General features: G+C 38.5%; 2 protein-coding genes and 1 long non-coding RNA gene across 6 annotated transcripts; 2 read left to right on the top strand and 1 right to left on the bottom strand.

The window, feature by feature from the left end:
• Window positions 1–980: 980 nt before the first annotated feature.
• fntb (farnesyltransferase, CAAX box, subunit beta) lies at window positions 981–12,768 on the top strand. The gene is made up of 12 exons (XM_032586040.1): window positions 981–1,223; window positions 4,115–4,179; window positions 6,352–6,424; window positions 6,757–6,848; window positions 8,308–8,454; window positions 8,640–8,723; window positions 9,540–9,626; window positions 9,733–9,862; window positions 10,506–10,638; window positions 11,388–11,499; window positions 11,580–11,694; window positions 12,345–12,768. The coding sequence occupies exons 1-12, from the start codon at window positions 1,125–1,127 to the stop codon at window positions 12,504–12,506; spliced, it is 1,299 nt and encodes a 432-aa protein (XP_032441931.1). The 5' UTR covers window positions 981–1,124; the 3' UTR covers window positions 12,507–12,768.
• A 1,139-nt stretch (window positions 12,769–13,907) lies between these two features.
• max (myc associated factor X) lies at window positions 13,908–26,963 on the bottom strand. Of its 4 annotated transcripts, none has more exons than XM_032585064.1 (5): window positions 26,800–26,963; window positions 26,505–26,531; window positions 19,085–19,192; window positions 17,050–17,188; window positions 13,908–15,347 (listed from the first exon to the last, which is right to left on the bottom strand). In XM_032585064.1, the coding sequence occupies exons 1-5, from the start codon at window positions 26,833–26,835 to the stop codon at window positions 15,160–15,162; spliced, it is 498 nt and encodes a 165-aa protein (XP_032440955.1). In that variant the 5' UTR covers window positions 26,836–26,963; the 3' UTR covers window positions 13,908–15,159. The 4 variants fall into 4 exon arrangements, with proteins under 4 accessions (XP_032440955.1, XP_032440952.1, XP_032440954.1 ...); XM_032585061.1 differs by having other exon boundaries at window positions 17,050–17,173; window positions 26,800–26,962; XM_032585063.1 differs by lacking the exon at window positions 26,505–26,531 and having other exon boundaries at window positions 17,050–17,173; window positions 26,800–26,961.
• Window positions 20,103–21,067, top strand: LOC116733998 (uncharacterized). The gene is made up of 2 exons (XR_004342151.1): window positions 20,103–20,377; window positions 20,975–21,067. It is a non-coding gene; the product is annotated as an uncharacterized LOC116733998 (long non-coding RNA).
• Window positions 26,964–27,777: the final 814 nt, after the last annotated feature.

Genomic DNA, 27,777 nt, shown 5'->3' on the forward strand with positions numbered 1-27,777 from the left:
AATTAGCCAAAATATATTTAATAAATAGCTTTATAGCTATAATTACAAGCATTTTTGACAGTGTCACCTAATATTTCAATGCACACTTAAATGAAAAAAAAAGGAGTGGGTATAAATCTGCAACTTTCTTTCTTTCCTCAACTGAAATTTTGAGGATATTTTATGATTTACTTTCAAAATAAACTAATAGTGAAAGAAAAAGTAACAATTTCTTGGTTTGATACAAGTCTAAATTAATTTCCCTTTTAATGAAGACAACACAATTTTTAGAATTTGAGTTATGAAGATTTATTCAATAAATTTTTTTTTAAAGTAAAATAGATAAACAATTTTTTTTATTATTGAGACAAGCATCAGAAAATCAAGATAATATAATGACATTAGAACTTGACATTAGATCCAAATCTGTCAGGTAGGCAGGTGTGCATCTTTGTCAACTGTCAAGCATGGAGGTTTTAAGAGTAATGATGTGGGATTGCTATACAGTTCACTAGTCTGGACCATAAAAGTGTGACAGTCATTTCCACTCCATGTTGATTGTAAGAAAGTAAAGACGAGTGAAGATGTTTTAAAAATATGCATCACAAAGCACTTTGAAACACAACAGAGGACTTTAAAAATTACTAAAAGAAAGCATTTTCTGTAAATCAGTTGCCTTTTCTGCATGAAATGGGGAATTTTCTCATTAAGCCATCGAAATATTAATACACAACTAGTTTATTTTGAAGGGTAAATTACACCATTTCCTCTTAATTTGTGTTAAGAAATAATATTATGCGGTTCTTTTACATATCTTCATCATTGTCTGGGTTTCTCTTTTAATGCTGTGTTGAAATGATATTTAGTGGCATCAAAATGCTCGCGATTATTAATCCTGACGTACTATTGATAAAAAATAACAATAAAAAAAAACTCTCAGGTGCGACGCGTCCGTTTTCACGTTTCGGTGAATGAAGCGAAATGAAGAAGGTTTGTTCCCTCTGACTCACCGTAGTTGGCTTTTCGCGCAGCTTTTTACGCCCACTTCAGCAAGAAATCTGAAAACTATCAAAACAACGTGAGAATCTGGACGTTCCCGTTTCATTCCCGGAGCTCTGCTGGCAGCGAGTCTTTTTTCCGCCACCATGGACGGCGTTACAACTCCTTTGCGGTGCTTCGGTGAGCAGCACCCGGCAGAAATGTTTGAGGATGACGGGGTGGAAACGGTGACTTCGGTGGAGCAGGTGAGCTAACGTACAGATTAGCTACATTGGCTACTTTGGAGCTAACGCTTCTGTGCGGTTCTGTGCTTGGAGCTGGAGGTGAAAGTGGAAAAGAAAGTGACTAAATTACTCCCGATGAGACGTTTTATTTTCATTCCGTTAAAGAAAGACGTTGAATCAGTTTTTTTTCGTTGTAAGCTCTCTGTTGTATCCTTCGCCAACTTTAGCCTCTACTTAGCTAACAATGGACTCATAATGAGATTAAGTTTTTTTTATGCACGGGACCTCACTGTTCGCCTCTTCAGCGAGTGCTAGGCTTTGTTTAAAGACTTTCAACAACAAAATAATCTTCTCTCTGATATTTTACAACTTTTTCTTAATACTGGAGTGATATTCAAGTTTCTAAAAAAAAAAACCCTGAAAATCAAATTACTTATTTTTATGCTGCTAGTCCAACGAATATTTTTATACGTCATACAGTATTTTTCATTCTCTACATATAGGGCTTAAAATGTGCATCCCCTTGTTAAAATGCAAGCTATACGGTTTTCTTTCTTCTTTTTTTTATGCAACTCAAAACCTTTTATTTCTTATAAAAGAAATGTGTATACTTTTAATGTATGTTTAATGTCTGTTTTTAATTTTTTTTAAATATATAATTGGCACTTTTTTCACATTTTCCCAAATAGTTGGCAATATTTACAGCAGTTGTATGTCAAAACAATCATAATTCCACCTAATAAAGTGTTAAACTCAACATTTTTCAGATTGTACTTTAGATTTTGAGACTGTTCTAAACATTACATTTAGCTCTTGAAAAACTGTACATTATTTACAGTTTCTAATTAAATCTCACTCATCTGTTTTCTTACTGACTGCTTGTAAGTGCAGTTTGACTGCTGGATATTCATATGATGACCAACTCTAGACATTTCTAAAACAAATGTGAACAAAAATAGAAATATATACACTTTTATGTTTTAATTACGTAAGTTAGTTCACTAGTTGTACTGAAGAAACGATGAGAATTAAAATGGCTTAGAGTAAACAAAAACTTCAATGTAAAAATTAAAGAAAATGCAGCATTAAGCAGAACTAGTAAGTTTCTTCCACAAGTCCCTAGTTATGATGTAATCTGTTTTAAAAGTATAAATTTTCAATGTTTACAGGCATCTTCTGAATGGAGAATTGGCACCACCTGTTGGTTATTTTTAAAGAGCCATGTCATATAACTTCATAAGACAAAGATGTAAACGTCTTAAAAATATATATTTAGAAAATTTTCTATAATTAGCTTCCACAATGTGTAGCAATCAATGACAGAGCAGAAAGCAGCAGAAGAAAACATAAACGTGTTGGTAAAATACTAAGTAAATGTATTGTTTTTTAATCAAATTAATCTAAAGTAACTATAAAGAAAAGACTAAAAATGTAAAGTGTCGAATGTCAAAATGACTTAAATATTTTGCCTTCAAAGCTATTACAGAAAATTTGGATTGTGTAAGTCGAAGATAAATTTAATCACTAATTAACTCACAGAATTAAAAAAAAGGACATTGAAAATCAGGTGCTGTCGACCAAAATGTTGCAGAAAAGCCCATAAAACCCCAAAACTCTCTGTTACGCCCCCCAAGGTCTAGGGGTCCAGGGGCGGTAACATAAAAATGTGTCCAGAGAAAAAGTGGAATGAAAAAATTACAAAAAGATGGCTTTCACAAAACCAAAACACAATACAACTTAACCCAATTAAACAAAAGTAAAGGACCAACAGATTTCAGAAATCACCAAGTGCAAATTAACAAGATGTTCAAACACGTCCGTCTAAAGAAACTCAAAACACCCCAAAAGAAAGGACAAAAGGGAGCACCAAACCTCCCAAACACAAGCCTCTAGCTTGTTCAAGATTTACCTAAAGCAGATTCACCACTTGGCAAACTAAGCGAGAACAAAATTGTTCAAACTGTCCGAAAACAGTCACCAAACACAGAAGGTGGGGGTCAGCTTTACACAACCTCTTCCTGCTAGCTGCCCCACTGGAGGAATGAATTCAGATGTCTTTTATATGGTGCAGGTGGGTCTCATCAATGTCTGATTGGCCTTGCTGATCCAATGAGGTGGCTGCTTTCCTGCAGCCTCTAGGCAGCCAATCAGAAAGGTGTGCCCGCACAGCTGATCCTGCATAACAGAAAAAAGACAAGGAGCCTGCACAGCCTGAAGAGGCCAGGGGCCATAACATCTCTAAAGTTAACTATACCTTCCACTGGTTTCCAACAAATATAAACCAGTATAATGTGAATTTTAACATAAAGGAAATCTAAACCTTATACCAACTCTTTAATCTATTACGATGTTCTTATAGCTGTATTGTTAATCATTTATTATAAACTGTTTAAGTAATTCTTAAATACAGCATCCTCGTCACTTATTGGCATCCCTTTAATTCAGTTCAACTTTTACCGCAGGAGCATAATATCACTCAAAAATCACTGTTAGCATATTTACTAGTACCCTTTACAACGTATAAATAAATCTATTATTTATAATAAATAAATCTATTATTTATACATGGTGAAAATCATTTTTAATAACCTTTAAAAAAAATTTAGCAGTTCATAAGTGTTGAAAATTATTTTAATAAAGCTTCCTTGGTGTTTAAATATCACATGACATGGATCCATTTCTCTCGCACTCTTAAAAACTGGAAAGACAAGGAAACATGTCCAGCCATATTGATGCTACAAAAAAATCCACTTCTCTAAATATTCAGTTCTTTTTAAGAAATGTTCAAATGTTGATGTTTAATCATATTTTTTCTGGAATAAAAACAGCAAATGTCTGCTCTCTCTGTGTATTTTTGAAAAACGCTGGGCTTTTTGTGTTGTTTTTCAAACTACTCCCTTTATTTTATCTAGAAAAAAGTGGAGGAGACCATCGAAGCGGCCATCAATGTTTACAAGCAGATGCACAGCTTTCCTCAGTAAGTTCCTGCAGAACCGCCTGCATGAAAAATGAGAAACTAAATGTCAGCAAATGATCCCTTTCTGTTAAAGTTAAAATTTCCAGATTGCATGTTGTTGGAGACAGTATTTTGATTCTTAAAGTAGGATATAGGCAGTTTATTGACAAACAGGAACGGTGCGTTGAAGCTTCAGGGTGATGGTCATCTGTTCCCTGAGTTGTCACATTCTCAGTCGCGGCTGTGATGTTCGACGGCTGTTATCTAAAACGGCGTGCCGATCGGCCCACATGCGTTGCCGTTGCTATCAGCTGTCATCCCGTCTCCGTGTGGGTGACTCATTTCATTTCTATGACAACTGCTGATCGCAGCCTATGTGGAGGCACATTTGGTTCCATCAGGAAAATTCATGTTATTAGTCAGAGGAGGGTGTGTGTTTATTAGAGAGTGAATGTTCTCTGCTTTTCTTGGCCGTAATTCAGGGGTGGAGTAAATTAAACGCCAAGATTATTTATTATCTGTTTTAACCTGAAAGAACTTCAGTTTGTTTAATACTCACCATTTATATTCAGTTTATGTAGGAATTATAAGAAAGAATAGATGCATTATCCATCCATTCACCAATCCAATCTGTCCATCCATCCACTCATCCGTTTATCCATCTGTTCATCCATTTGTCCACTTGTCCTTCAGACTGTCTGTCCATCAATGCATCCTTCCATCCATCCGTTCATTTGTCGGCCCAACCATCAATCCGTCCGTCCATCCATCCATTTTTCTGTTCATTCTGCCATCTGTCCATCCATCCAGCCATTCGTCCATTCACTTATACATCCATCCATCCATGCGCCATCATCCATCCTTCCACCATCCATTCGTTCATCCATTAATTTTTCTGTCCATCCATCCACCCGTTCATCCATCCTTCCATCCGTTGGATGGGCAGAAATGGCCTGTCCAACGGCCAGTTAAATAAACCAATAAATATCTACCATTGTAGAAATACCAGTAGTAATATTTGATGTAAATGAATCATGAACTTTTGTCACTGTACATATATAATCAGAAAAAGGAGGAAGAACTCTGGAAATATGAAAAAACGTGGATTTTTATCATGAATGTTGCAGAACTTTTTGTCCATCGATGAATTGTCACAACATTCCTGGCTTGTTTATCTGATGTGAAACTTGATGTTTAACATTTTACTGCAGATACACATAAACTTAACCTGGGCTGTTTCCCTGCCTCTTTTCTTTTACCGTAAGCTGGGTACATTGTATCATTCATATCATAGATGTGGGAGCTCATCAACGTTATCCCGAGATTATTATACGTTTTTCATCCTGTCATCTGAGCCATTGTTTGCCCTCCACATTTGAAAGGCCGCGGTGGATCTTTATCTGATGCAGTGGGGCGACTGGTTGTTGTTGTGCTGCATATTTGCTGTGACAAAACCTCAGATAAAAACCTGTGACTAACCCGGTGTAGGAAGAGCATGATTACAGCAGGGCGGCAAACAATGAATTAAAAGGGCAGACGGAGATCAAGATTAGGCGGGAGGACCGGGTTGCTGGTTGACTCATTCAGCATATATGCTTGTTTCAATGAGATAAAGATGCACATGAAGGTTGCAGGCCTTCCTGGTGGTGCACACATGCACTTTGACACAAAACAACCCAGGAAACCATGCGGACGCAGACTTTTAGCCCCAATTTGGCTCATTTCGTTTTACATATTAATTTACACAAACTAGGAGATAGGAGTGTTTTGCAAGCTTATCATCAAATTTGCACACATTGTGAATACATTGTAAATTTTGGTATCTTTAATTTTGTGTGTACTTTTCATTTAACAATTTTTCTTCAGTTTTTAGTCAAAATTTGGGTTTTCTTTTTATTTGTCATGTTGTTTTTTGTAACTTTTAGTAATTTTTGCTACCTATATCAATAATATTATTTTTTAACGGGTTTAATTTCTGAAGATTTTTGTAACCTTAAGTTGTTTTTTTTTTCTTATTTTTTGATTTATGTATTTTATTTATTGAGTTAGTTTATTATGTTAAAATTGATCTAAGTACTTGATATTTTAATTTTGAGCAGTACCTTTCATGATATTACATTTATAGTGACGGCACATTCGGATTCTGTTGTATCCATTTTTGATGCATATTTCTGTTTAACGTTGTTTCTTCAGGCCAACGTTGATGAGGGAACAACATTACCAGTATCTCAAGAAAGGTTTACGTCACCTATCGGATGCTTACGAGGTACAGAAGTCCCACTTTTCATAAAGAACACCAGCTTTTACCTTTTTTATTCTTATTTATTTGTTCTTTTAAGTCCTTGCATTTTATTGCTGCTTATGATGGATATATCACAATTTTTTTTCTTTTTCTGCATGCTAACTATTTTAGCACAAATACTTGTTTTATATTTTTGCGTTATTAATGCATCATTATCAGCAACTGCTGCTTCTGATATGATGACAGTTCATTCTTTTATTGGAGGCAAAGCAGCAGAAATAACTTTTTGTGTCTCTAAACATTTCCACGTGTTTAGAGACGGAATATGCTAAATTTATCACACATGTTCCCTTTAGTGTCTGGATGCGAGCAGACCATGGCTTTGCTTCTGGATCCTTCACAGTCTGGAGTTACTGGAGGAGTCCATTCCTTCTGCCATCGCCTCTGAGTGAGTCTCACACTTACACACACCACAATTACTGCAGAGAGCTGCAGCTTATACCCGGAGAAACTGTAAGAAAACAACAAAACCCATCAGCTGAATCCCTATTTTAATAATAAAGTGAAGAAAACGAGGAATAAACTCACTTGCCATGATCAAGTCACGAAATGAATTTTGGATTTCAGTTTCATATTAGCAACAACACAATCAAAGAACGTCATACCCAGTGGAAAGTAAACTGAAATCGTGAAAAAACTTGTTAGAAGAATAATCATAAACATAAATTGCAGTAGAAATAATTCTTCAAGCTTATTGAATTCAAATTATTTCAATGTAGCTGAATTCTGTAAAATTAGCATTTGTGTCCTTTTACGTCATATTGGGTTTGTTGTTTAGAATAAAGCACTGGTCATAATTAGTCATGTTTTTTTGTTTCTTTTGAAGCTTCATTATCCACAGTAATCAGAAACTTATTTGTAATTTTAACCTTTTTTTGTTTTCCCCCCTGCATTAAAGAACTAATTAAGGTCTTTGAAGCTTGTAGGATTTTACTGTAATTATCATTCTTGCTCACTAATAATGACAGTGTGATGAGCAACACACTGTCATTGAAGGTTTGTTTTGGACAACAGTTTCCAAGCAGCCAGGAGTTAAACAGAGAAACACAAAAACCGTCATCTGCTAAAATTACTGCCTTTCAGACGCAACGCGTTGCAAACCTCAGTTCGCAGCGCCGCCAGGCCGCCGGCCAACACGCTCATTATGACCGAGAGGGGCGCCACCTGGAGCGGCCGGTCTGGCGCCGCGTGCCGAGCGCGCTGGCCCAGCTTGAGTGTTTCTAACAATGGCAGCCCGACGACAGATTGCTTCCTCTGTCCTGTGAATGGGCTCGGGTCAGAACTGGCACCAGCTTGGTCAGAGTTAATGAAGGCGTCTCTTCCAACTTATTTGGCTCCTGGGATCCTTGCAGGTTTTGGATTTCTCTCCGCAGCGGAGGCTGGAAAGGACATTTGTGAGAGAGTTGGGGCTGGAAAGAGCGTCCGCTGTGACACGTCAGCCGAGGTGATGCAAAGTTTTGAACTTTGCTTTGTTCCTGAAGCTCTCAAATTATTATTTTAAAGTTTTACTGGAAGTTCTATGCGAGTATTATTTTGTTTTATAACTTTCTGTGTTAATTTTAGCGAATCAGAATCTTCAGAAATGATCAGAGGTGACCATGCTTGAAATCTTTCAGTGTGTCTGAATTACTGGGAAGAATGAGTCAGAATTCCTCCACAGAAGTGAAAAACACTCATTGCCTCTTATTGTTGTCAGCAGGTGGAGTAGAACTAGATATTAGATTTAGGGTGCAGTTACTTATACTCTGAATGCAGGCTGCTTTTTATGGTTTTATCCGCATATGAAATTGTAATCTGAAACGCTTTTTGAATTGACTCTGTTTATCTTAAATCTTCTGTCTCCTCAGAGTGTGTCAGTTCCTGGCTCACTGTCAGAGCCCAACAGGGGGGTTTGCTGGCGGACCTGGCCAACACGCCCACCTCGCGCCCACCTACGCCGCCGTCAACGCCCTCTGCATCATCGGCACAGAGGAGGCCTATAACGTGATAGACAGGTACGATCTGCACTGCAAAGCTACACAATGAGGTTTAAAGATTAATCTGCAGATTCTCCGTTTTGCTACTGAACAGCTGTAGATATATCCCGACATTCGTTTTAAATGTATTCCTTTATATTTTCTAGCACTTAAGATTTTTTCCAGCTAGTTATTTCCTCATTTATGTCTTCTACCTTCCTCAGGGAGAAGCTTTTGGACTTCCTGTGGTCGCTGAAGCAGCCAGACGGCTCCTTTGTGATGCACATTGGAGGAGAGGTGGATGTCAGGTGAGTTATGGGCTAACTGCCTCCTGTTTTCTTTTCTCATGCGTATGTTTGATTCTGCGTTTCTTTGGATGGTTTTCGATGAGATGGAGTGATGTCATTGTGTTGGACGCAGATCAAACAGCTAGTAGGAGGAGAGTTGGTGTTTCACAACCAAACAGTCCACCTGCTTTTTGCTTAAAAATAGTTTGCAGTCGTGAACAGAGGTCAGAATTGGAGCATGCACCACTGGGTTAATAAAGTGAAGTCAGAAAAGAAAAGATTCACTCAACCAGCTGCTGAATTATTCTGTGCATAAGTGAAAGAAACTGGAAAAAATGTCTCTTCTTTGGTCACTCTTTCTCCTAAAATTCTTTCTACATTTAATAAATTAATAAAAAGCAGAAGTGAGGTTATTAAAAGACAAATACTTTGTGTTTTCTCTGACATTTTCCACTGTAAGAAGATCTGAATTTGTTGGTATAAATAAAAAGCCTCCATTTACATCAACCTAACTGTGCTGGCAGGGCCGGTTTTGTCATTCCTGAATTTCACTCAAGAGCCGCACAAAATCGGTTAATTTTTTCTACACATTTTATAACATTGTTGTTCTGTTTCACTAATTTTGACCGCAGCTTTACTTTATTTAAAAACTCTGAACAGAAAACAAGCAGGTTTCAAACAAACACAGCACCTGGCATTGTGGTAATAGTCAAGCTGCCACAATCTATTTATTTTAATAACTTAAAATAAAACTTTAGTTTTGTTTAGGTAAAACATTTAAGATTATTTTAAAGCCATCTCTGTGGATCTGAATCCGGTTTTTATTTCCTCTCCCAGGAGCGCTTACTGCGCCGCTTCTGTAGCGTCGCTAACGAACATCATGACACCGACGCTGTTTGAAGACACAACCAACTGGATCCTGAGGTACATCCACAACGTCGCCACTGGAGATTTGTGTTTTTGTTTGTTTAGCAGCCGCCCGGTTTTTATTCTGACAGCAGTTTTCTTCCTGTCTTTGTCCTGGATGCAGCTGTCAGAACTGGGAGGGCGGCCTGAGCGGCGTGCCAGGCTTGGAGGCTCATGGCGGTTACACGTTCTGTGGCACGGCCGCCCTCGTCATCCTGGGCAAAGAACACATGCTGGATCTGAAGGCCTTGCTAGTGAGTGGCCCGTTTGCCTCTCTAATTAATCCAATCAAGGTTTTTACCGAGGTTTTGTCACTTGAATATTTTCAGAAATTCACCAGCTGTGATGAAATAAAATAAAAGTGGATCAGGAAAGGATGAAAACCATGTTATGCTCTGGTGTTGCTGCTTCTTTAAAAGGAGAACATGTTAAAATATCACTACAGATGCAAAGCAGTTATAATTCAAGTGTGCGTGTGAGCAGGTCTGGTTCAGCAGCCATAAAATGTTAACTACCGCTGAACGATCCGTTTAACGTCCCTGTGTGATGATAGTTTTGATTATTTTAGTCTTTTGGTCACATCGTCACAAGAAATCAGTCAGAAAACATATAAAGTCACTTGCAATCCGTATGTTTAAAGAAGAATTTAAAGCATAATAGTCATGATAAATCGATTATTGAAATAGTCGGCAACTAATTCAGTATTCGATTAAACGTTACACAAATTTTGGTTTTTATTTACATGATTGAAGGACTTTCTTTGCCCCACCTCCTGTGAAATATTTAGTTTTTCTCTAAATATAAAAAGTGTTCCTGTCTCACAGGTTAGTGAGTTTATTAGAACCCGTGTTGACGGTTTGTCTTTAATGTAAACGTGTTTCTCGTTCTCGTCCCCAGCGCTGGGTGATCAGCAGACAGATGCGATTTGAAGGGGGCTTCCAGGGTCGCTGTAACAAACTGGTGGACGGATGCTACTCCTTCTGGCAGGCTGGACTCCTGCCTCTCCTGCACAGAGCATTATTCAACGACGGTACGTTGTCAAAGTGATCAGTGTCTTCAAACGAAGCAGACTGAGTAACTTTAAGATCCGTTCCACTGATGCGTAACAATCATTTGGACTTCATTTATTTGCTGAGAAAACAAAAAAGGTTGTTTGTTCAAATTTCAGGTAAAGGAAAGCTGTTCAGTTTTGAGATCTCGTCCATCCATCTTTTTGTCGATCCATCCGTTCCCCCTTTTTTCTGTTCATCTGTTTATCTATCTCTTTATGTTTTTATCAGTCTGTCAGATTTACTTGCTATTTGCAATATGCATATTAAGAGTTTTGCCTCTGTGAAAAAAAAAAATTGCGACATAAATGTAACTTGTATCCATACTATGTAAAACTTGCTCAAAGGCAAAAGGAGCTCGAAAATGTTGAATTAGAAAAAGGTGAAATTTGACATGAAACATGTTTACGAACTTTGTAAACATCAAATTTACTTGCTTTCACTTTAGTGTCTAGATACATATTTCTCCATTTCATGCTGCAGTGATGCATCTCAATGTTAAAGATCCTTTCAGTTTCATGTAATGATTCTAGCCAGCAGGGCCTAACTTGTTTTTGGTTGTTTTTTTAAGTTCGGTGCTAAATTTTGTTTAAATGTAATAAAGAGAAGCAAGGAAGTCTGTCATATTTGTTAGAATTTTTCAGAGAGGTTTTAAACTGTATTTTCAGTGTGTTTGAACAGAGTCGTGTTTGAGTATTTATTCTTTTTGTGAATGTTTTCTCTGGTGCAGGAGAGTCGGAGCTGAGTCAGCAGCGGTGGATGTTCGACCAGCAGGCCCTGCAGGAGTACATCCTCCTGTGCTGCCAGAATCCAACAGGCGGCCTTCTGGACAAGCCTGGCAAGTCAGTACCCTGCCGCCTGACACACACACACACAATCAGGTGGGATTCATGATTTCATTATGATTTCTTCCTGTGTCCAGATCCAGAGACTTTTACCACACGTGTTACTGCCTCAGCGGCCTCTCCGTAGCGCAGCACTTTGGGAACAAGGAGCATTACCACGAGGTGATCCTCGGCACGGAGGAGAACCGCCTGGTGAGCGGGCAGGGTGGGGTCATAGTGCAAGGAAAAGTTTCATTTTACAGGGTAAAAATGCTGCATTAGGGGTCTCCTGTTTATGCCAAATACAAGGAAAAAACAATGCAGTTGCGCTGTGAAAAAAAAGATAAAAAGACTTAATGGATATTATTGATTAATCACATTTTTGGTTTTACAGCTTCTAGGTCAACTCTGGAATTTTAGGGCCAAAATAAGATTTTTATTTAGAAGAATAAAGTTGTAATATTAGGAGAATAAAGTAGTAATTTTGTAAGAACTTTGCATTTCCTGTGAAAATGCAGTGTGAATGCTGAAAGCTGGATGCTGCTTTTGGTGAAAATTGCAGAAGACTTGCAGAAATGTAATTAAGGGGGGAGAAGCTACAAAAATCAAAAACCTGCAAATTGAAAAACTGTAGAAGAGTGAAAATGCAAAAATCCCACAGAACAGTGTTTACAAAGCTAAATTGCAAGGTAGACATTAGGAAGGGAAGAAGGGTTGGAAGGAGGGTTTGGAGGGTAGATTGGCAACATTCAGTCAGTGGGCCAGTGTGTGTGTTGTTTTTTTTCTGAAGAATGATCATAATTTGAGCAAAAACTTGAAGAGGGATTTGAAATCTTCTCCTGGTTTTCATTTTCTCTCTTTAGGCTCCCACTCATCCAGTTTACAACATTTGTCCCGACAAGGTGGCTAAAGCCGTGCAGCACTTCCGCCAGTTGTCGGTTCCTGGCGCCAGCAGGCAGGCGGGACCTCCTGCTGATGCCGAGCCATCAGAACTGGCCTCTGCTTCCGCTGGGCCTCAGTCCTAGGTCGCCAGTCTCCGGGTACTGAACTGGATCCAATAGGATTTAATAAGGGAGCAGACAGGACGACGGACCCTCGGTAGAGACGAGGGCCAGAGTTTAGCAGCATTATACCTCCATACAGGTCAACAGTATTGTCTGGACAGCTTACACATTCAGAGGAACTCCTGCTCATATTGCAGATGGTTTTATTCCTATGAAAGGAAAAATTGTAACTTTGTATAATTTCAGTATCACCTTACTTAATAAAGGTTTATACAGCAGTTTTCATCATGGTACTGTCATAAATCCTGATAATCCTCAGTACAACCAAAGCTTGTCCTGTTGACTCAAAGTTTTCTGCGAACTGAAGAGTTGTGCTCACCCCTCCAGCAGTGACTTCTACTCTTTTTGTAAACATAAAACATGGCAGACATTTTTCTGAGATGGGAGGTTAAATATGAAAGCCAGGGACCCAACTGAGGATTATTTGCTAATACATATTTGCTATGTATTGCAAATTTTTTGCCCAGGTCCCTCTTGAAAATGAGATCTAGATCTCAACGGGGTTTACCTGATTAAATAAAGGAAAATTTTAGTAATCGATTACTCCGATAAGATAAAAATGCCTATTTTTATTTTACCCATTTAAGCCTCATTTATTCAATATTAAATGCATTACAAATAAACCTATTCCTTTTTTAAATATATTACCTAATAAAGCATTATTTAGTTATGCTTGATAATTTGGAGCAAAGGATGAATCTGCAGCTAAAAGTATTATAACATGTCAAAAGCTCCACCCTGTTTGACTTAATATCAGTACAGTTTAAGGCAAATCTGGTTAACTTTTTCTTTAACTGATTAATAATCGGACAGAAAAATGTGCTTTTTAAATTTTTTACACAATTTGAACCAAAGCTACAACTGCCAATTGAGTTTTGTCAGATATTTTATTTTTCTTAAATGCAAAATGTATATTTTTGCACAATTTTGGCTTAAATTACTGCTGACTGTTTCGGTAAATTGACTTTGAGTCTATATACTCCAGTTAACTAATTGATAACTAAATTAGTTTATTTCAATCAATTTAGTTCAACCCCTTTTTTTTTTTTTTACAATTTTAGAAATACATAAATACAAATGCTTCCTTTTTCAAATAAAAACATTTTAACATTTGCTTGATTTGTATCTAAAAAAAAAACCTGAAAAACCCTTTCTGCTTAATTTATCAATAATCTAGTATAGCGCTGAAACTGAGCCCTGACATTTTTTTTCCTATCTAAATGCAAAATTAATGTTTTTGACTTTGTTCTTTCAGCAAATTGATTTTTTCTTTAAATTAAAATGTATTATTTTAATCGATTCCTGACTAATCTGCTTCAGAAAACATTTTACATCGTGACGTCAGGAACCACAGGAAGCCCGTTAAAGGATAAAATAGTTTATTTTATAGTTTCATAGTAAAGGTAGGCCTCAACTTGCAAGACAATTGTTGGCAGTATGTACAACATACTTGTAATTTCCATGGAATGGAGTCAGACCTACCACACTAATTATATCCTCCTAAGTGGAAATAAAATGGAAACAATATACATACACACACGTCTCCTAGAGATATTAATTTTCCTTGGGAGGGGGGAGGGATGAAGTGTAGGGGTCAGGGGTCAGCAACATTTTTACTGAGTGAAGCACAACACGTCGACAGGGACTCACCTGGCCTCCGTTTACCTGGACATTCAACACCTACTGTAGTTCAAACCCGTTAACACTACGTGCGACAAATTGGCCTTTTCTCCATGAATCGTGTGGTTACCACAAAATAAAATAAAAAATGCATTACATGGTTTTGAAGACATCCAATCTGAATATATAAATGAGATGCCTAACGTATCCAGCCACCTAAAGTCATTCACTACTTCAAGCTAAAAGGACAAAATACGATACAAAGTTTAGGAATATTCTCCTTCAAAACATCCATTTCAACAAAAGGACTTAGAATTTTCTTTTTTTAATATATATATAATTTTGTGTTAAATGTGACAGGCAGAAAACATCTGCACTTCTGTGGACCTGAGGCGGCCATTTGCTCAAAGCAGCTTCACATTCTTGAGTGGAGGTGGGGGGGATGAAAACTAGAAATTTTTTACATTTTTAAAAAGGTGGATTTTCTTTCCCAGGACAACAGATCGAGGTGTGTGTAAAAACTTAAACAGTTTATTTTTTCATTAGTCAAGCATAAAAATAAACAAAATACAACAAAGCAGTGCTTGGAAGAGGACACCTGGTTCCCCCTCTCGCCCCAAAACTCATCTTGAGGAGTAGAGACGGGGAGCGATGGAGGGGTGGGGTACAAAAAGCTTTAAGTCTTTGAGTTGCCAAGCTGCCTTTTTTTGAGTTTTGGATTGTTGTTGCTAAGAAACAGGTCAGGGTGGGCACCAACGACGGAGGGAAAAACTAAGACAAACGGGGACGAGGGGAAGTTGGGGAAACCTGAAGCTCTCTAGACGCACTGAAGCGAGTGGTCGTCCTCCGTCCGGCTCGCTCCCTCTTCTCTGTTGGAAGGACAAACGGCGGCGGTGGTGGGACATTTCAGGGGACACTCGTCTCCAGCACGAGAGAGAACGACGAGGGGAGCTCGTCTCACCCGTCCTTCGGCAGTCTTCAGCTTATTGACTCTCTAGCTAGCCTCCATTCGCAGCTTCTTCCTGGTGGGCGGCTCCTCCGCCTCCGACTCGGAGCTGGAGTCGGAGCCGCCGTCGAACGCCGACACGGCGCTGCCTTTGGGGTTGGTGTACAGGCTACTATCAGGTGACGAGTAGTTGGTCTGGATCTGCGTGGAGCCTTTCACTTTCTCCAGAGCGCGGACTGAAAACAAACCAAAAAAAAGACATGAGCAGCTGAGAACATCAGGCAGAGAAAATAAAAATAAAAAATGACTGAGGAATGCAGAAGACATGGTAAATAAATGTGAGACTGAGCGACAGTGGAGTTTATATTGAGGTTAGGGATAGTTCGGTAGAATCGGTTCGATTGTGTACCAAACATTTGCAACATTTGTTGCATTTTTACAAACAACCCAAACCCTTTGGAAAAACCTGTTCCCCTCCTCACCTGTGGGGGCGCTGCAACAAGAATCCCTGAAGGAATCACCATGAAAACCTCTGAGGAAGACATTGCACGCATGTCTTCATGAAAAGTCTTGACTCTTGTCTTCAATCTAAAATCCAAGAGCCATTTCTCCTGCTAGCACTCGACTGGTGTGTTTGTTTTGGTTGAATTTACCCAGAATGCTCTGCTTTACAGTCTGCTTCCTGCCGTGCCAGAGTTCACTTCAACCAAACAGAGAACCCTGGGGTTTTAGGTCGGACCAGGGTTTGCTTACAAATTCATACTAAAAGTATTTTAAAAAATCAAACTCTAGTTGTCTGAATATCTGTGAAAAGCAGCAAGGAGACTGAAGCGCAGGGCATTCTGGGTAAATATAACCAAAACAAACAAAAGAGTCTACTGCTAGCAAGGGAAATGTTTCATTGTCTTTTGTCAGAGACAAAAGTGAAATCCTACAACTGCTAAAATCTGACGGCACTTCATTTTTGTTTACATTTCATGAAGAAGTTGCGCTCATGTCTTCTTCAGAGGGTTTTGTGTCGTTTCCATCAGTGCAGCGCCACCACAGGCGAGGAGGGGAACAGATTTTTCAAAGGGTTTGGTTCATTTTACAGCGCAGTGAGAAAACAAACCGCAGTGGCTGAAAATGTAACAAATCAGGGTTTCCCTTCATTGTATTATAAGCCTGGTGGGCCACCAGGCTTTGCTTGTGCCCCCACCAGGCTAAGCAATGCTTTTTTTTTATTTAAATTTTTTTTATATTTGCATTTTTTAATACTTTATAGTTGATGTTCAGGCATTAATCTTCCAATCTTTCAATAACACAATCATCAAGAGATATTTTCAAATTTCCTGCCAACTTTAAACATTTTTTAACTCAAAAACACGACGGGCCACTAGATGAATGACTGCCCTGGCACCAACCATTGGGCTTATCAAGTTTTCTGGGGGAAACCTTCCAAATGTTGCAATTTTTGTCCCCAAACAAACCGAGTCTACCGGACTTTCAGGTGTGAAAACACCGCAAGACCCCTATCCTTGAGGAGCAACCTTTAGCTCAAATAACCGGGTCAACAGGACTCTGACTGCATGCTGATGAGGTCATTCTGACATGTGATCCAGGTACGTTGGACTATCTTAAAGTTGCAGGTCACTGGCCCTTTAGAGTTGAACTTTGAAGCTTAGATGAGGGCACATTCATGTGCTAAAACGGCCCAGTCAAAGTCTGCGCCCAGTTTATCAAATGGATTTAGGTCCAACGTGAAAACTGCTCTTCAGAGCGACAAAAGTCCCACCAAGAACTGACTTGGAGCTTTCTAACATTTCTATATTCTTAGTTTCTAAAACCAGAGATTTTTCTTTCCGCTGGATCAAGTTCACCAGGTTTTTCTCTCAGTTGCAGCAACTCTGCAGATGAACACTAACACGTCCGGAGGGTCCGACCTCTAGCAGCGGTTACCTTGCTGCTCCAGCAGAGCGTTCTGCCTCTTCAGGTCGTCGATGTCCTGCTGGTGCGTGTGGTTTTTTCGCCTCATGTACTGGATGTACTCTGTGGCTTTGTCTAGGATTTGAGCTCGAGACGCCTGTTTGGTAGACTGCTGTTAGTGACACATGCAGAAAGTGAAGCAATGATACACACATCACAGAGGATTCATCACATTTTCACAGAGTCTCCCTGCTTCTGTCACGACTAAAAACGAGAATCTGGGGCGACGCTTTCACATTTCAGGCTGACTGAACGGTTTACAGCGCCGGTTCTGAGCGCGCTCAGTGGCTATCTGTCACTTCACTGACAATTATTCCCCTTACATCTAAACACACTTATGCAATCTTTAATACATTGGCAAGTATGAACCAGAGATGAGCATTATTTATTCATTTAATAAATTAAATTCTCTAAAGAACAATGAAGTGAAGTAACAACTCGGAAAAACAAAAATATATGACATTTTTATTGCTACATAATATTTTAAGACAATTACCCTTAGCAAATGTGCAAAATGCATTTTAATTACCAGCAGCTAAATCACAAAACTACATTTTTACTACATAAAAACACAGAAAAGGCATTTATATTATTCTTTTAATTTGATCAGTGTGTAAGAAGTTAAATAATCCATCACTGTCACTCTTTAAAATGTAAAAAAGCAAGAAAACAACCGATTCAATTAGAAAAAAATGTTTTCACAAGTAATAAAAAGTCTAAATAAATTTTAAAAAGTTCATAATCTTAACTTACCTTCAACTACAACCAGAGGCAAACAGCTTAGATTGACTGGAAAAGTCTGGATTAGACTGCAGAGATGGGAGGATAATCTCCTAATGTTGCTGTCTGACAACCATCTCAATTTCAGCCAGCTGTTTGAAAAAGCTTTTTCTGCCACTTCTGTTAATTTGATTGATGTGAGATTTCTCTCTGGCAGCCAGGTGGCTCTGAAGTTAAACTGTTGCGTATGGTAGAGGGTCTGTGATGCTGCGGGCCTGTTTCTGTTCCAAAAGAGCCTCGGTAAAGTGCATTTCTTCTTCGTTTCTTTGAGACAACATCGTATTAGAAATAAAAATCTACTATTAGAGGTGTTTAGTTTTTTAATATGGGGTTTATAATTTATTAAAATGACCAAAGTGAGATTGTGCAACTGCAATAACATAGCAGTTTTAGACGTTTTTCCTCGTGGAGGTAAACAAGCAGTACTACTTCTTCTCTAGATAATTCAATTAGCAACAACAGAAAGTAAAACTCCCAGATTAAAGTTTCAGAATGACTAATTCTAATCTTTATTAGTAAACATAAAGTCCAAGCTAATGCAAATGCTTGATATCTCATACCTAAACATACTGAAATATTGCTACAAATTACCTTCCATGAATTATTTCAGTATTTCAGACAATACGGCCTTATGTGTGAAGCACTTTTTAAGCTGCTTCACATAAAATACAAGCCGCAAAAATATACTCCAGATAAATTACATACAGTGAGAAACAATTTAGAAAAAGTTGATTCAGAGAAATATGTAGAAAAGTTATTAAATGTCATTTAAAACTTCAAACTAGTCCAGATAAATAGAAGCTTGTCAAACAAGATGGCGGCTCTGAGCTATGGAAACCAAAGGAGATCATTAGTGAAAAACAATCTGGATTTTAATTGCCAAAACTGATTTGTTGCCCAGTGTAACATTTCTAAAGCTAACTCAGCTCTGCCTCAGATCCCTGAATGGGCTCTTTGTGGTGTGATGACAAACTCTGTGCCCGATGTGTCCAAATCTTCTCAATGACGCTGATGTGAAAACAGGAAGTGAGCAGCAAAATGTTCTCATAATAACTTCCTGACGCTAGTCCAAGTATTTAAACTGCCTCATTGCTGCCAATCTACAATCTCCCACCATCTGCTCCTTTCCCAGTCATTGCAACCATTTCCCTGATGCACATTCAATTTAAAACAAAAACAAAAATCGGATGAAACAGTTCTCCTTTATGAGAGTCTGAATGTTACCAACCTTTTCTCCCTGCAGGGCAGGTACCGAGTCCCGCAGGCTGTGAAAGCTGTCTTTGATGTGGTCCCTACGTTTGCGCTCCAGTGCATTGTGGTGTGCCCGTTTGTCTGCCTGCAATGAGAAGTCACAGGGCCTTCAGCCTGGCAGCAGTGCAGCGTGGGTAGGAGGACAGCGGGCGTCCAGCTGGCCGTCCCCGCTCACACCTACACAAGCTGCTCTGCTGCACAGCGTCGCAACGCTGCTTTACATCCACTCTGTGCTACAGAAAGGCAGAATTATTCATTTAAATTCACTGGGAATTACTGAGAAATAATTCATGTAGTCATCGATTAAACTGATGAACAGAAAGGTGTTGGTTTGGAAATTCAGAAATTACAAAAAAAACAGAAATAAATGTTCTTGACGATGCTGAGAACAAATCAAAATTAATAAAATTTCTAAAATGTACAGTGGATTAAAACGGAAAGTTCATAAATGTCCAAAAGTTAAAGGAGAAGTATTATGTATTTTCTAGGCTTACAGAGCCATTTTTTTTAGGGATGCACGATATTATCGGTATCGGCCGATATTAGCTGTAAAATTTAATAGGCATTGGCCATTCTGTCAAAATAACTCGCCGATATAAAAGACGTAGATTTTATAAGATAAACCAGAGACAATGATACCTGCAGAACAGCATAACGTCAACTTTGCACTGAGTGCTGTCATTGTCTTAGAGAGAGCAAAGGTCATAAATAAATTTGACATTACACATAATGCATTTTCAGCCTCCTTTTTACCATTTTCATTTGGTAACAGGCTAAATTCACAAAAATAATGCAGCACTTTAATCCACAGAAAAGAAAGCCATACAGTTTCAGTAAGTAAGTATAGGACAAAAATATCGTTATCGGTTAAATGAGTTTCAGTATATCCAATATTGTGCATCCCTAATTTTTATAGTACAATCAAGTAACTATGTTACCATAAGTTGTTATAAAAAGGCTTTTTATATATTAAATATGACTTAAAAGAAATTTGACTTTGTAATTTGACGCCTTGAAATTGTATCCGTCTCTTTAAGAACTCCAGTTCTTCCTGAAACTCTGCCTTCAGGATGTCATCACAATTTCTTTTCAAAAAGAATCCTGCCTTGTTTTTGTGCATTACAGACAATAATCACGTCTTTTTCCACGACTGAAAACTCCTTTTGCTCATCTAAAAAATGATTCCGTTATTTCCATCGAACACAATCCAATTTTTGTTTTAATCTAAGGGGCAATATCACACATTTTCACAACATGGCTCCTCTGCTAAGTAACTGCTTTAATGAGCTCAACTCGAGCATTTTTTTAATTTTAAATATTCGGTGTGGACTGGATCTGGATTTTCCTCAACAATCCGACTGTGTTCCTTTCCTTGCAATGATGTTTTTAGTGGAGACGTGTCTGTATTTGCTTCTGTCTGTGGATGCAATTTCACAAAGAAGGCTTCTGAATATACAAGTCGCTGTACCACAAACTGCAGAGTGTGTTATCTGAATTCAGTGTGATCAGAAACACAAAATAGTTTATAGTTATGAAATGAAACTATAAAATGATGGAGATCACTTTGGATCTTCTTTGTACATGAAATCCGAATGTTTTGAGATTGAGATTTATTCTGAGTCTTCTTTGCAAAGTTGCTCTAACTTCTTGGAACATTATTTCCAATTGGATTCAGGTCTGGACTTTGACTAGACCACTCCAAAACATGAATAAGCTTTGCTTGAAGCTACGCCACTTTAGCTATGGATGAATGTTTCGGGTTGTCATCCTGCTCACTTGAAATGCATCCCCACAGCATGACACTTCCTCTGCCGTGTTTCCCTTTTTTCATAAGGGATTTAAAAAAGGGAGATACTTAAAGGCTGAGATATTGTTTCATGTCACAATTACGCACAACAATGTGCAAGTTTGCCATATAAAAGCCCATTAAAAACAATTTCTACTTGTAAAGGGACAAAAAGATGATAAAGAAAAGCAAAGCAGTTGATTTATGAACCAGAAAATATTTTTCAGTAAATGTTTTCTGCACAAAATTAACCAGACCTTCAGAAATATGCTAGATTTCCAATGTTCATGTGCTAGCCTACGCAGAACCCAAGCGTGTTCATTGTTTACCCCTTGTTATGGAGGCATATTGAATCTGTCCTGCAAAAACAGGGAAGCGGACAACAATACGAGCAAAAATACAAACTGCAGATATTTAAAGTGCAACACAGCGTAAGCCATGTTCAGAAATTCATTTTTGGTGTTTCTTTGCAACCTTTTGAAGCCAAAGAGTCGTTATTCTTTTAAAACTTTAACGTAGAATCAGATTGTGATCGGTTGCAATTTGGGGACAAAAATGTTCAGCGGCACTTGACTGATTCAATATTGTTTTTGAAACATGTTTTTTAAACTGAAACATCTTTAAATCATGATAGTGTGCTTCTTATTTGGAAGTAATAAATATAAAAAGCTAAAATAATGCATATTTTCTACAAATACGTACATAATTCCTATAACTTACCTCCAATAAGCCAAATATATCGACCCAGATTTTATGCCCATCTGACTAAAAGGATATTTTAATAACCCATCGAAAGATAAAAACAAAATCATAAGCCTTCTGAGGTTTACCAAGCAACAACTCAAAGAGACGACCCGCTAAGCTTTAGTTGTCCATTTGAAGGAATAAATACTTCTTTGCCACATGACCTGGTCACCATCCTGTCACTCCATCACCATGACTTCGTCCTGCAGCCGCACATCAGACCCTCATCCTCCTGAAAACCCACAGCGGGTCCAAACCCAGGTCACATCAACAGCTGTCTCTCAGACCTGCTACGAAATACGCCATGAATACCAAACCGGAGAGGAAAAAGGGCAACAAAATCTCACCGAAAGACTCAATTTAAAACGATGTTAGGATATTTTGTTGTTTATGGCTCCTGTTCCAGAACATAAAGGCCCAAGATGTGCAAATTCACTGTTCATGCATCATTTAATTATGCCATTCTTGTTTGATTTTGCCAAACTTCTTGCACAATCATTAAACACCAGCTTGAAACTGACACAAAAACACAGATTTGCATCATAATTGCCCTGTACAAGGCACAACATGGCTGCCACTGTTACATGACCAGAGCCAAGCTGGAGATCAGCTCACTTCTATGTTTTTAGGCCAAACCATCAAATCCTCCAATCAAACGTGCTTCTGGACTAATCCATGCTCTCAGGGCACAGACATTAAGCCCAACACTGAAACCAGAGGCGGGACGAGCCAGACTGAGCGTCTTCAATAAAACACACGGCACAACCAATAAATATTACCAAGTACGTTTGGTCTAGTTTCTACCTTAGTACGCTCAAAATAAGATAAAACTAACCTAACAAGCAACTTTTCAGCAAGGCATGAGCTTGTTTAAGTCAATTATTCCTAAAAATCAATGAAAAGTTTAAGCTATAAGTGAAATAACAGTGGAACAAGACATTTTGGAAAGAAATGGCATAACAACAGAAGTGCAGGGTTTGCTCCAGAAGTCCAGAGTGGCAGGGTCCTCTAGTGTCCCCACCGTGTTTTTGTTAAAAAATGCTAAAAGCTGACAGGAAATTTTGGAAGTAAATCATCAACAGCAAAAAAATATATATATAGCAGCAGATTAAATAAAACAAATCTTTCTGTAGGTTGTGTATGTATAATCAAACACCATCAACTTTTTAAATAGACAATTGTCTGTTGAAGATTGTTGATTGATTTTATTATGTATAGACCTAGCTTAAACTGTCTTTGCTATTACTTTTGCATTTTAAAAAAAATACAACAGTATTTTTCAAATAAGGTTATATGTGTCTTGCTGAAAAGTTAGTTTTCTCTTATTCCAAGTGCACTAACATACTTGCATTAAAAACTAGACCAAAAATACTCTGTAAAATTTGGTGTTTTTGCAGTGCAGAGCTGAGCCAACGTTGCACTTGGTCATGAGATTTCCGCAACCGAGTTAAAGACGAGGTAGCAGACATGTGACTCATGCTGTCAAGCATCACAATGACAAACCAAAGTGACCACAAATGAGCCATAAAGCAGGCTGAAACAAGTTCAGTTTCAGGGGCAACATGGGAAGGACGCCGCCAAAAGTTTGAGTCGCTGAAATTATACACAACATACGAGGGATTGAAACACGCTGCCCAAAAATGACCCTTAATGTCACTCATCTGAAACTAAAACTGCAGCAAAAACCAGAAATATTCCACCAACCACATCCCGGAGTCTTGTGACGCTGCCATAGCATCAGCTAAACTCCACGTGCCTCCTGGCATCCACTCCCTGCATCAACCCTGCCATAAACAAACACATGACTAACCTCTGGAGGTATGTGCATTTACAAGTCTGGCAGCCGCTCTCGCAGCGACGGTTTCAGCACCAACGGAAAAAAAAGTGCAGAGAGGGCAGCAGGTCGTCGGCTTCCACCGCCACCACAGAAGCCAAAGAGCTAATTTTCCGCACATCTGGAGACGAGGAAAACATTTGCTAAATGTGAGAGAGTGATCTCAGAGCGAGGGGGCTGACGTTTCTTAGAACGGTGACCGAGATCTGGGAATGTGGCCTGTTCTGAAGCAGCAGGTTGGCCTTCAGGCTAACAACTCACATCGGCCTGCTAGCTTCAGATTAGAAGATAAAATATGTCCAACTTTGTGTCCAGAACCTCATTTCATTGATACAAACTACAACAGTGAGCATTATTTAAGACGTCTCTGACATAAAATCACACATTTATAGAGCACACACCTAAATAGATGTGTGTTTTATATTTTATAAAGGCTCTCAGAACTCAGCTCTTCTTTTCACTTTACACACCCATGTTAATCAGATTTTTCTTTTATTCAGTTAATTAAAACGACCTAGTTCTGGAGGCTCACTGATGCTGAGTCTGCTTTTATAAATATACACGACTTTCATGCCTTCTCAGCTTTAAAAAAAGACAAATTGAGTAGGAAAAATTCATGAAATTACTGATGTTAGTTGATGGGACACAGCAATTGTTAACTTATCACATAAAAGGAGCATTTTTCCAGCTACCTAAGAGGACACGCCGACTCCACTGCTCCTCCATTCTTTACATACTTTGACAGCGAAGCTTTACAAAAGAGGGCTGGGTGCCAAGCCCAAAGCCGCCTTCGCTTTACCATTTGCGTATGGAAACCTGGGCTCCTCCTTACTAGAGTGCTTTCTTTATGCAAGGAATAAAGCAGAAGAATAAAACCAACATAACTTGACACGTTCCTAACATGAACCCATAATAATTACTGCTTCTATTATATTTAAACTAATGATCCATGCAGATACAGAGAAAAATCCAAAAACAAAAAAGCTACAAATATATGCAATTTCTCCAGTTGAAAGAAACCGACTTCTTAAATGTCTTATTAGTGTTATGAGTGAAATGTTTAATATATCAGCTTCTTATTGTTGCGCTACACAAAACAGGTTTCTCTTTTCACTCAAGTTTCGGTTTCAAATTCAAACTAAGATCATAGACGAGATTCCAACCGTGCCGATGAATATTACGTCATTTTAGCTGCATGAATAAAGCAGCTTTTATGTTTAAGATAATTTAAATATGGTAAGTTGTTGCCTACTGATATTGTGCAACTTTGTAGATTTGGTCATTTCTTGTACAGAAAACCAAACAAACTGATGTGCTATTGTAAAGAGCATCGCTTTGAAAAGCGTTGCTTACGGGTACAAACAGGAAGTAGCGAGAGAAAACGACAATGCCAGGGGGGTAACTGACCTGGAGCAGTTAGAGCTCATGACAGAACGCGCCTATGAGGATTTTGGGAAACACTGGTTCTTGTTTTCATAACTAAAGTCAAAAGTAAAAGCTCCTTTTTGTCAAAAATGTGTCACAAAGAGTCCAAAATTATAACTTGTCTGATTATAAAGCGTCTAGCTGTTTGCATCTTTGTAGAAACTCAAGTAGCATTTAGATTATTTTCTTTTTATTGAACAATTTTCACAAAGAATCTGTAAAGTGTGGCATTCAGCCGTTTTTGCAACTGATTTTTTTTTTTAAACATTTTTTCTTTTTTACAAAGTAGCTCAAGCTCACAATGATTATACAGCGAAAATCTAATTACTGCCAAAACGCTTTTAATTAGGTAACAGTTTGGGACATGAACATGCTGTGAGCTAAACCACAAAACTGTGAAATTCAAGTCGTCAATAACCTCTAGGTTTTCCTACAAGCCTAAACACCGACTTGTTCCTTTTCCCTGCTTAAAAAAAACAAACAAACAAAAAAAGTCCCCACAGCATAATGCCGCCACCAACATGTTTCCCCTTGGTCATGGTTATTTGAAATAGTGCGGGATGTAAAGTTTTCCAAAACACAGACCACAAATTTGTCGCTTATGGTGGATGGCCAGGTGTTGGTGGCGAATATTTTAGCAAATACAAATCTGAAAAGTGTGGCACGCGTTAATCGTCACAGCAACTCCCTGATTGTTCCTGGTGAGGGAAAAGCTCCTCAAAAACTAAATGTTTTGTTTTCAGCTTAATGCTTTTAGGGTGAAACTGAGAATGTTTACTGTAGAGTTTAATCTATTCATAATACCAGTTCTAATGCTTGAAAAAAAACAACATTTTAAATTTAGAGGCCAAAAGAAAAAAAGGGACGTGTTTTCGTGCAGCATCCAAGTTCTGCGCTGGCTGCATCTCTTCCCGGTTTGAGAAGCAGCGATACGTCATTCATTTAGCCGCCTGTAGGGAGAAGATGGCTCTAATCTCTGGCTGCAATACAGGAAAAAACATCCCGCCTCAGTCCGAGATGCAGGCGCGGCTTCGCCACACCAATAACAAAACAACATCAACAGAAAAGCCTCTCTCCTCCCCGACTCCCTCATCCTAACCCGACTCTGTTTACCGAGATGATGGCCTGAGTGAAATGCTAGAAAGCCCCGATCATAAGCGGAATCCCCGTGGTGTGAAGTCAAGCGCCGGTAGGAGGGGGAGGAGGAAGGCTGCTGCCACGGAGAACAAACAGCTTTGTGTTTACCGGAAAAAATAACAAACCTGCAACAAAACCAGTCTTTGTAGCGGGATAAAGCTTTGGTCTAAATATAGACGTCGTGAACGAGTGGACTCCGTAAGGGGAACACCCTGCAACGCACAGTGCGAGCCAAAATCGCCTCAGTAGTAGAAACGCATCATTAATTCAATTCTCGATGCAACAACCACGAATGTGATTGTTTAAATATTTTCCTAGTTAAGCAATACCCCTTAACGCTATAACGTTACAGCCATGTCCTTGGGGCAACATTAAATACCAAAACAAGACAAATTTGATGAATAAAAATAACTGAACAGCAGTGAAAACATTTTCTCGACAGTGGACAAATCCCCCCACAGCTTTACGCACCACAGAGTGATATCTCGGTGATTCTTCCTGCAAAGAAACAGAACAAAAAGTACAATTGTAGCCATAACTGTTCGGCAATTCTTAACTATTACGCTGAGGTTTCTAAAAAGTAACACAATTCAGCCTATTAGCAACAAGGCAGGCTAAGGGGTTTTGTGAATTAACCAGAATCCTGATTTAAAAAATAACTCAAAAAAAGAGCAGCTAGTCAGCTAGCTGGGCAGCTAGTTGAATGCTAAATCGCCAGCTAGCTGCGGATAACGTCCCTAAAAAGCGAAAAAGTGGGTATACTCACGTCACTATCGACTTCGATGTCATCGTTATCACTCATTCTTCGCTGAAATAGTCTGGCTTTAAAGGGACGGGTAGCTACAAACACAGCATGGATCAGTTGAGCACCGAGCGGCGCAGCTAGCAGCAGCAGCTCACCTTCTGTTTGGACAGAACCGTCTCCACGTGATTACACTACACACGCACGACTGTTGCTGCGCAACACGCATGCGCGACATTTATGTGGGAGTTGTAGTCAGACGACGTCGTCTTCTACAAATAATCAAAAACATACGGACTCTCCAAGTATTTAAACGAACAAATGTTACGTTAGTACAATTTCACAACGATTAGCGTTATAGTAATTAACATAAATACCTCAAAATGTTTAATTAAAAACGCAACCTTCGTTTTTTAAACTACAATGCCCCAAAATCCGAACGTCTTTCCTGTGACGTCACAGCGTTTGTTTTTTCGTGTTGCTCTATGGGAGTGGTAGTCTGAGTCACATTTGTATTCTCAAAGGAGCTGAAAAAGGCCATGGCTGAGACACGTGAATTTCAAGAATAGACTACAGCTTGAGAATATTACCAAGGCAATGATCTGAGTTTATTTAGACTTACTGGCTGTAAAGTAGATAAATAAAAATTGGGGGGAAAAAAGCACATTAAATTTTATCATAATATTGTGCCTCTTTTCTTTTTATTTTCTTTTTTTGTTTTAAAATGGCAGGTATTGGAGTTGCAAAAACAACACAGATGGCTTCAATAAGAATTAGGTTAAAAATAAATGGGGAAAAAACATTAAAGATTGATATGTCTTTATAATAATTGGTTTTTATACTGATTTCCGTCCATCCATCCATAATCAAACTTTTTCATATAAATTGTATAGCTTTAATGTATATACAACCGATTTCAGGTCACAGATCATCACAAATGAGCCTATAAGTAGAAAGCGAAATAAAAAATACACTGGATTGATTAAAAGTTTTTACAAATAT

This window comes from Xiphophorus hellerii, chromosome 15, assembly GCF_003331165.1.
Source record: "Xiphophorus hellerii strain 12219 chromosome 15, Xiphophorus_hellerii-4.1, whole genome shotgun sequence".
NCBI classification, from domain to species: domain Eukaryota; kingdom Metazoa; phylum Chordata; class Actinopteri; order Cyprinodontiformes; family Poeciliidae; genus Xiphophorus; species Xiphophorus hellerii.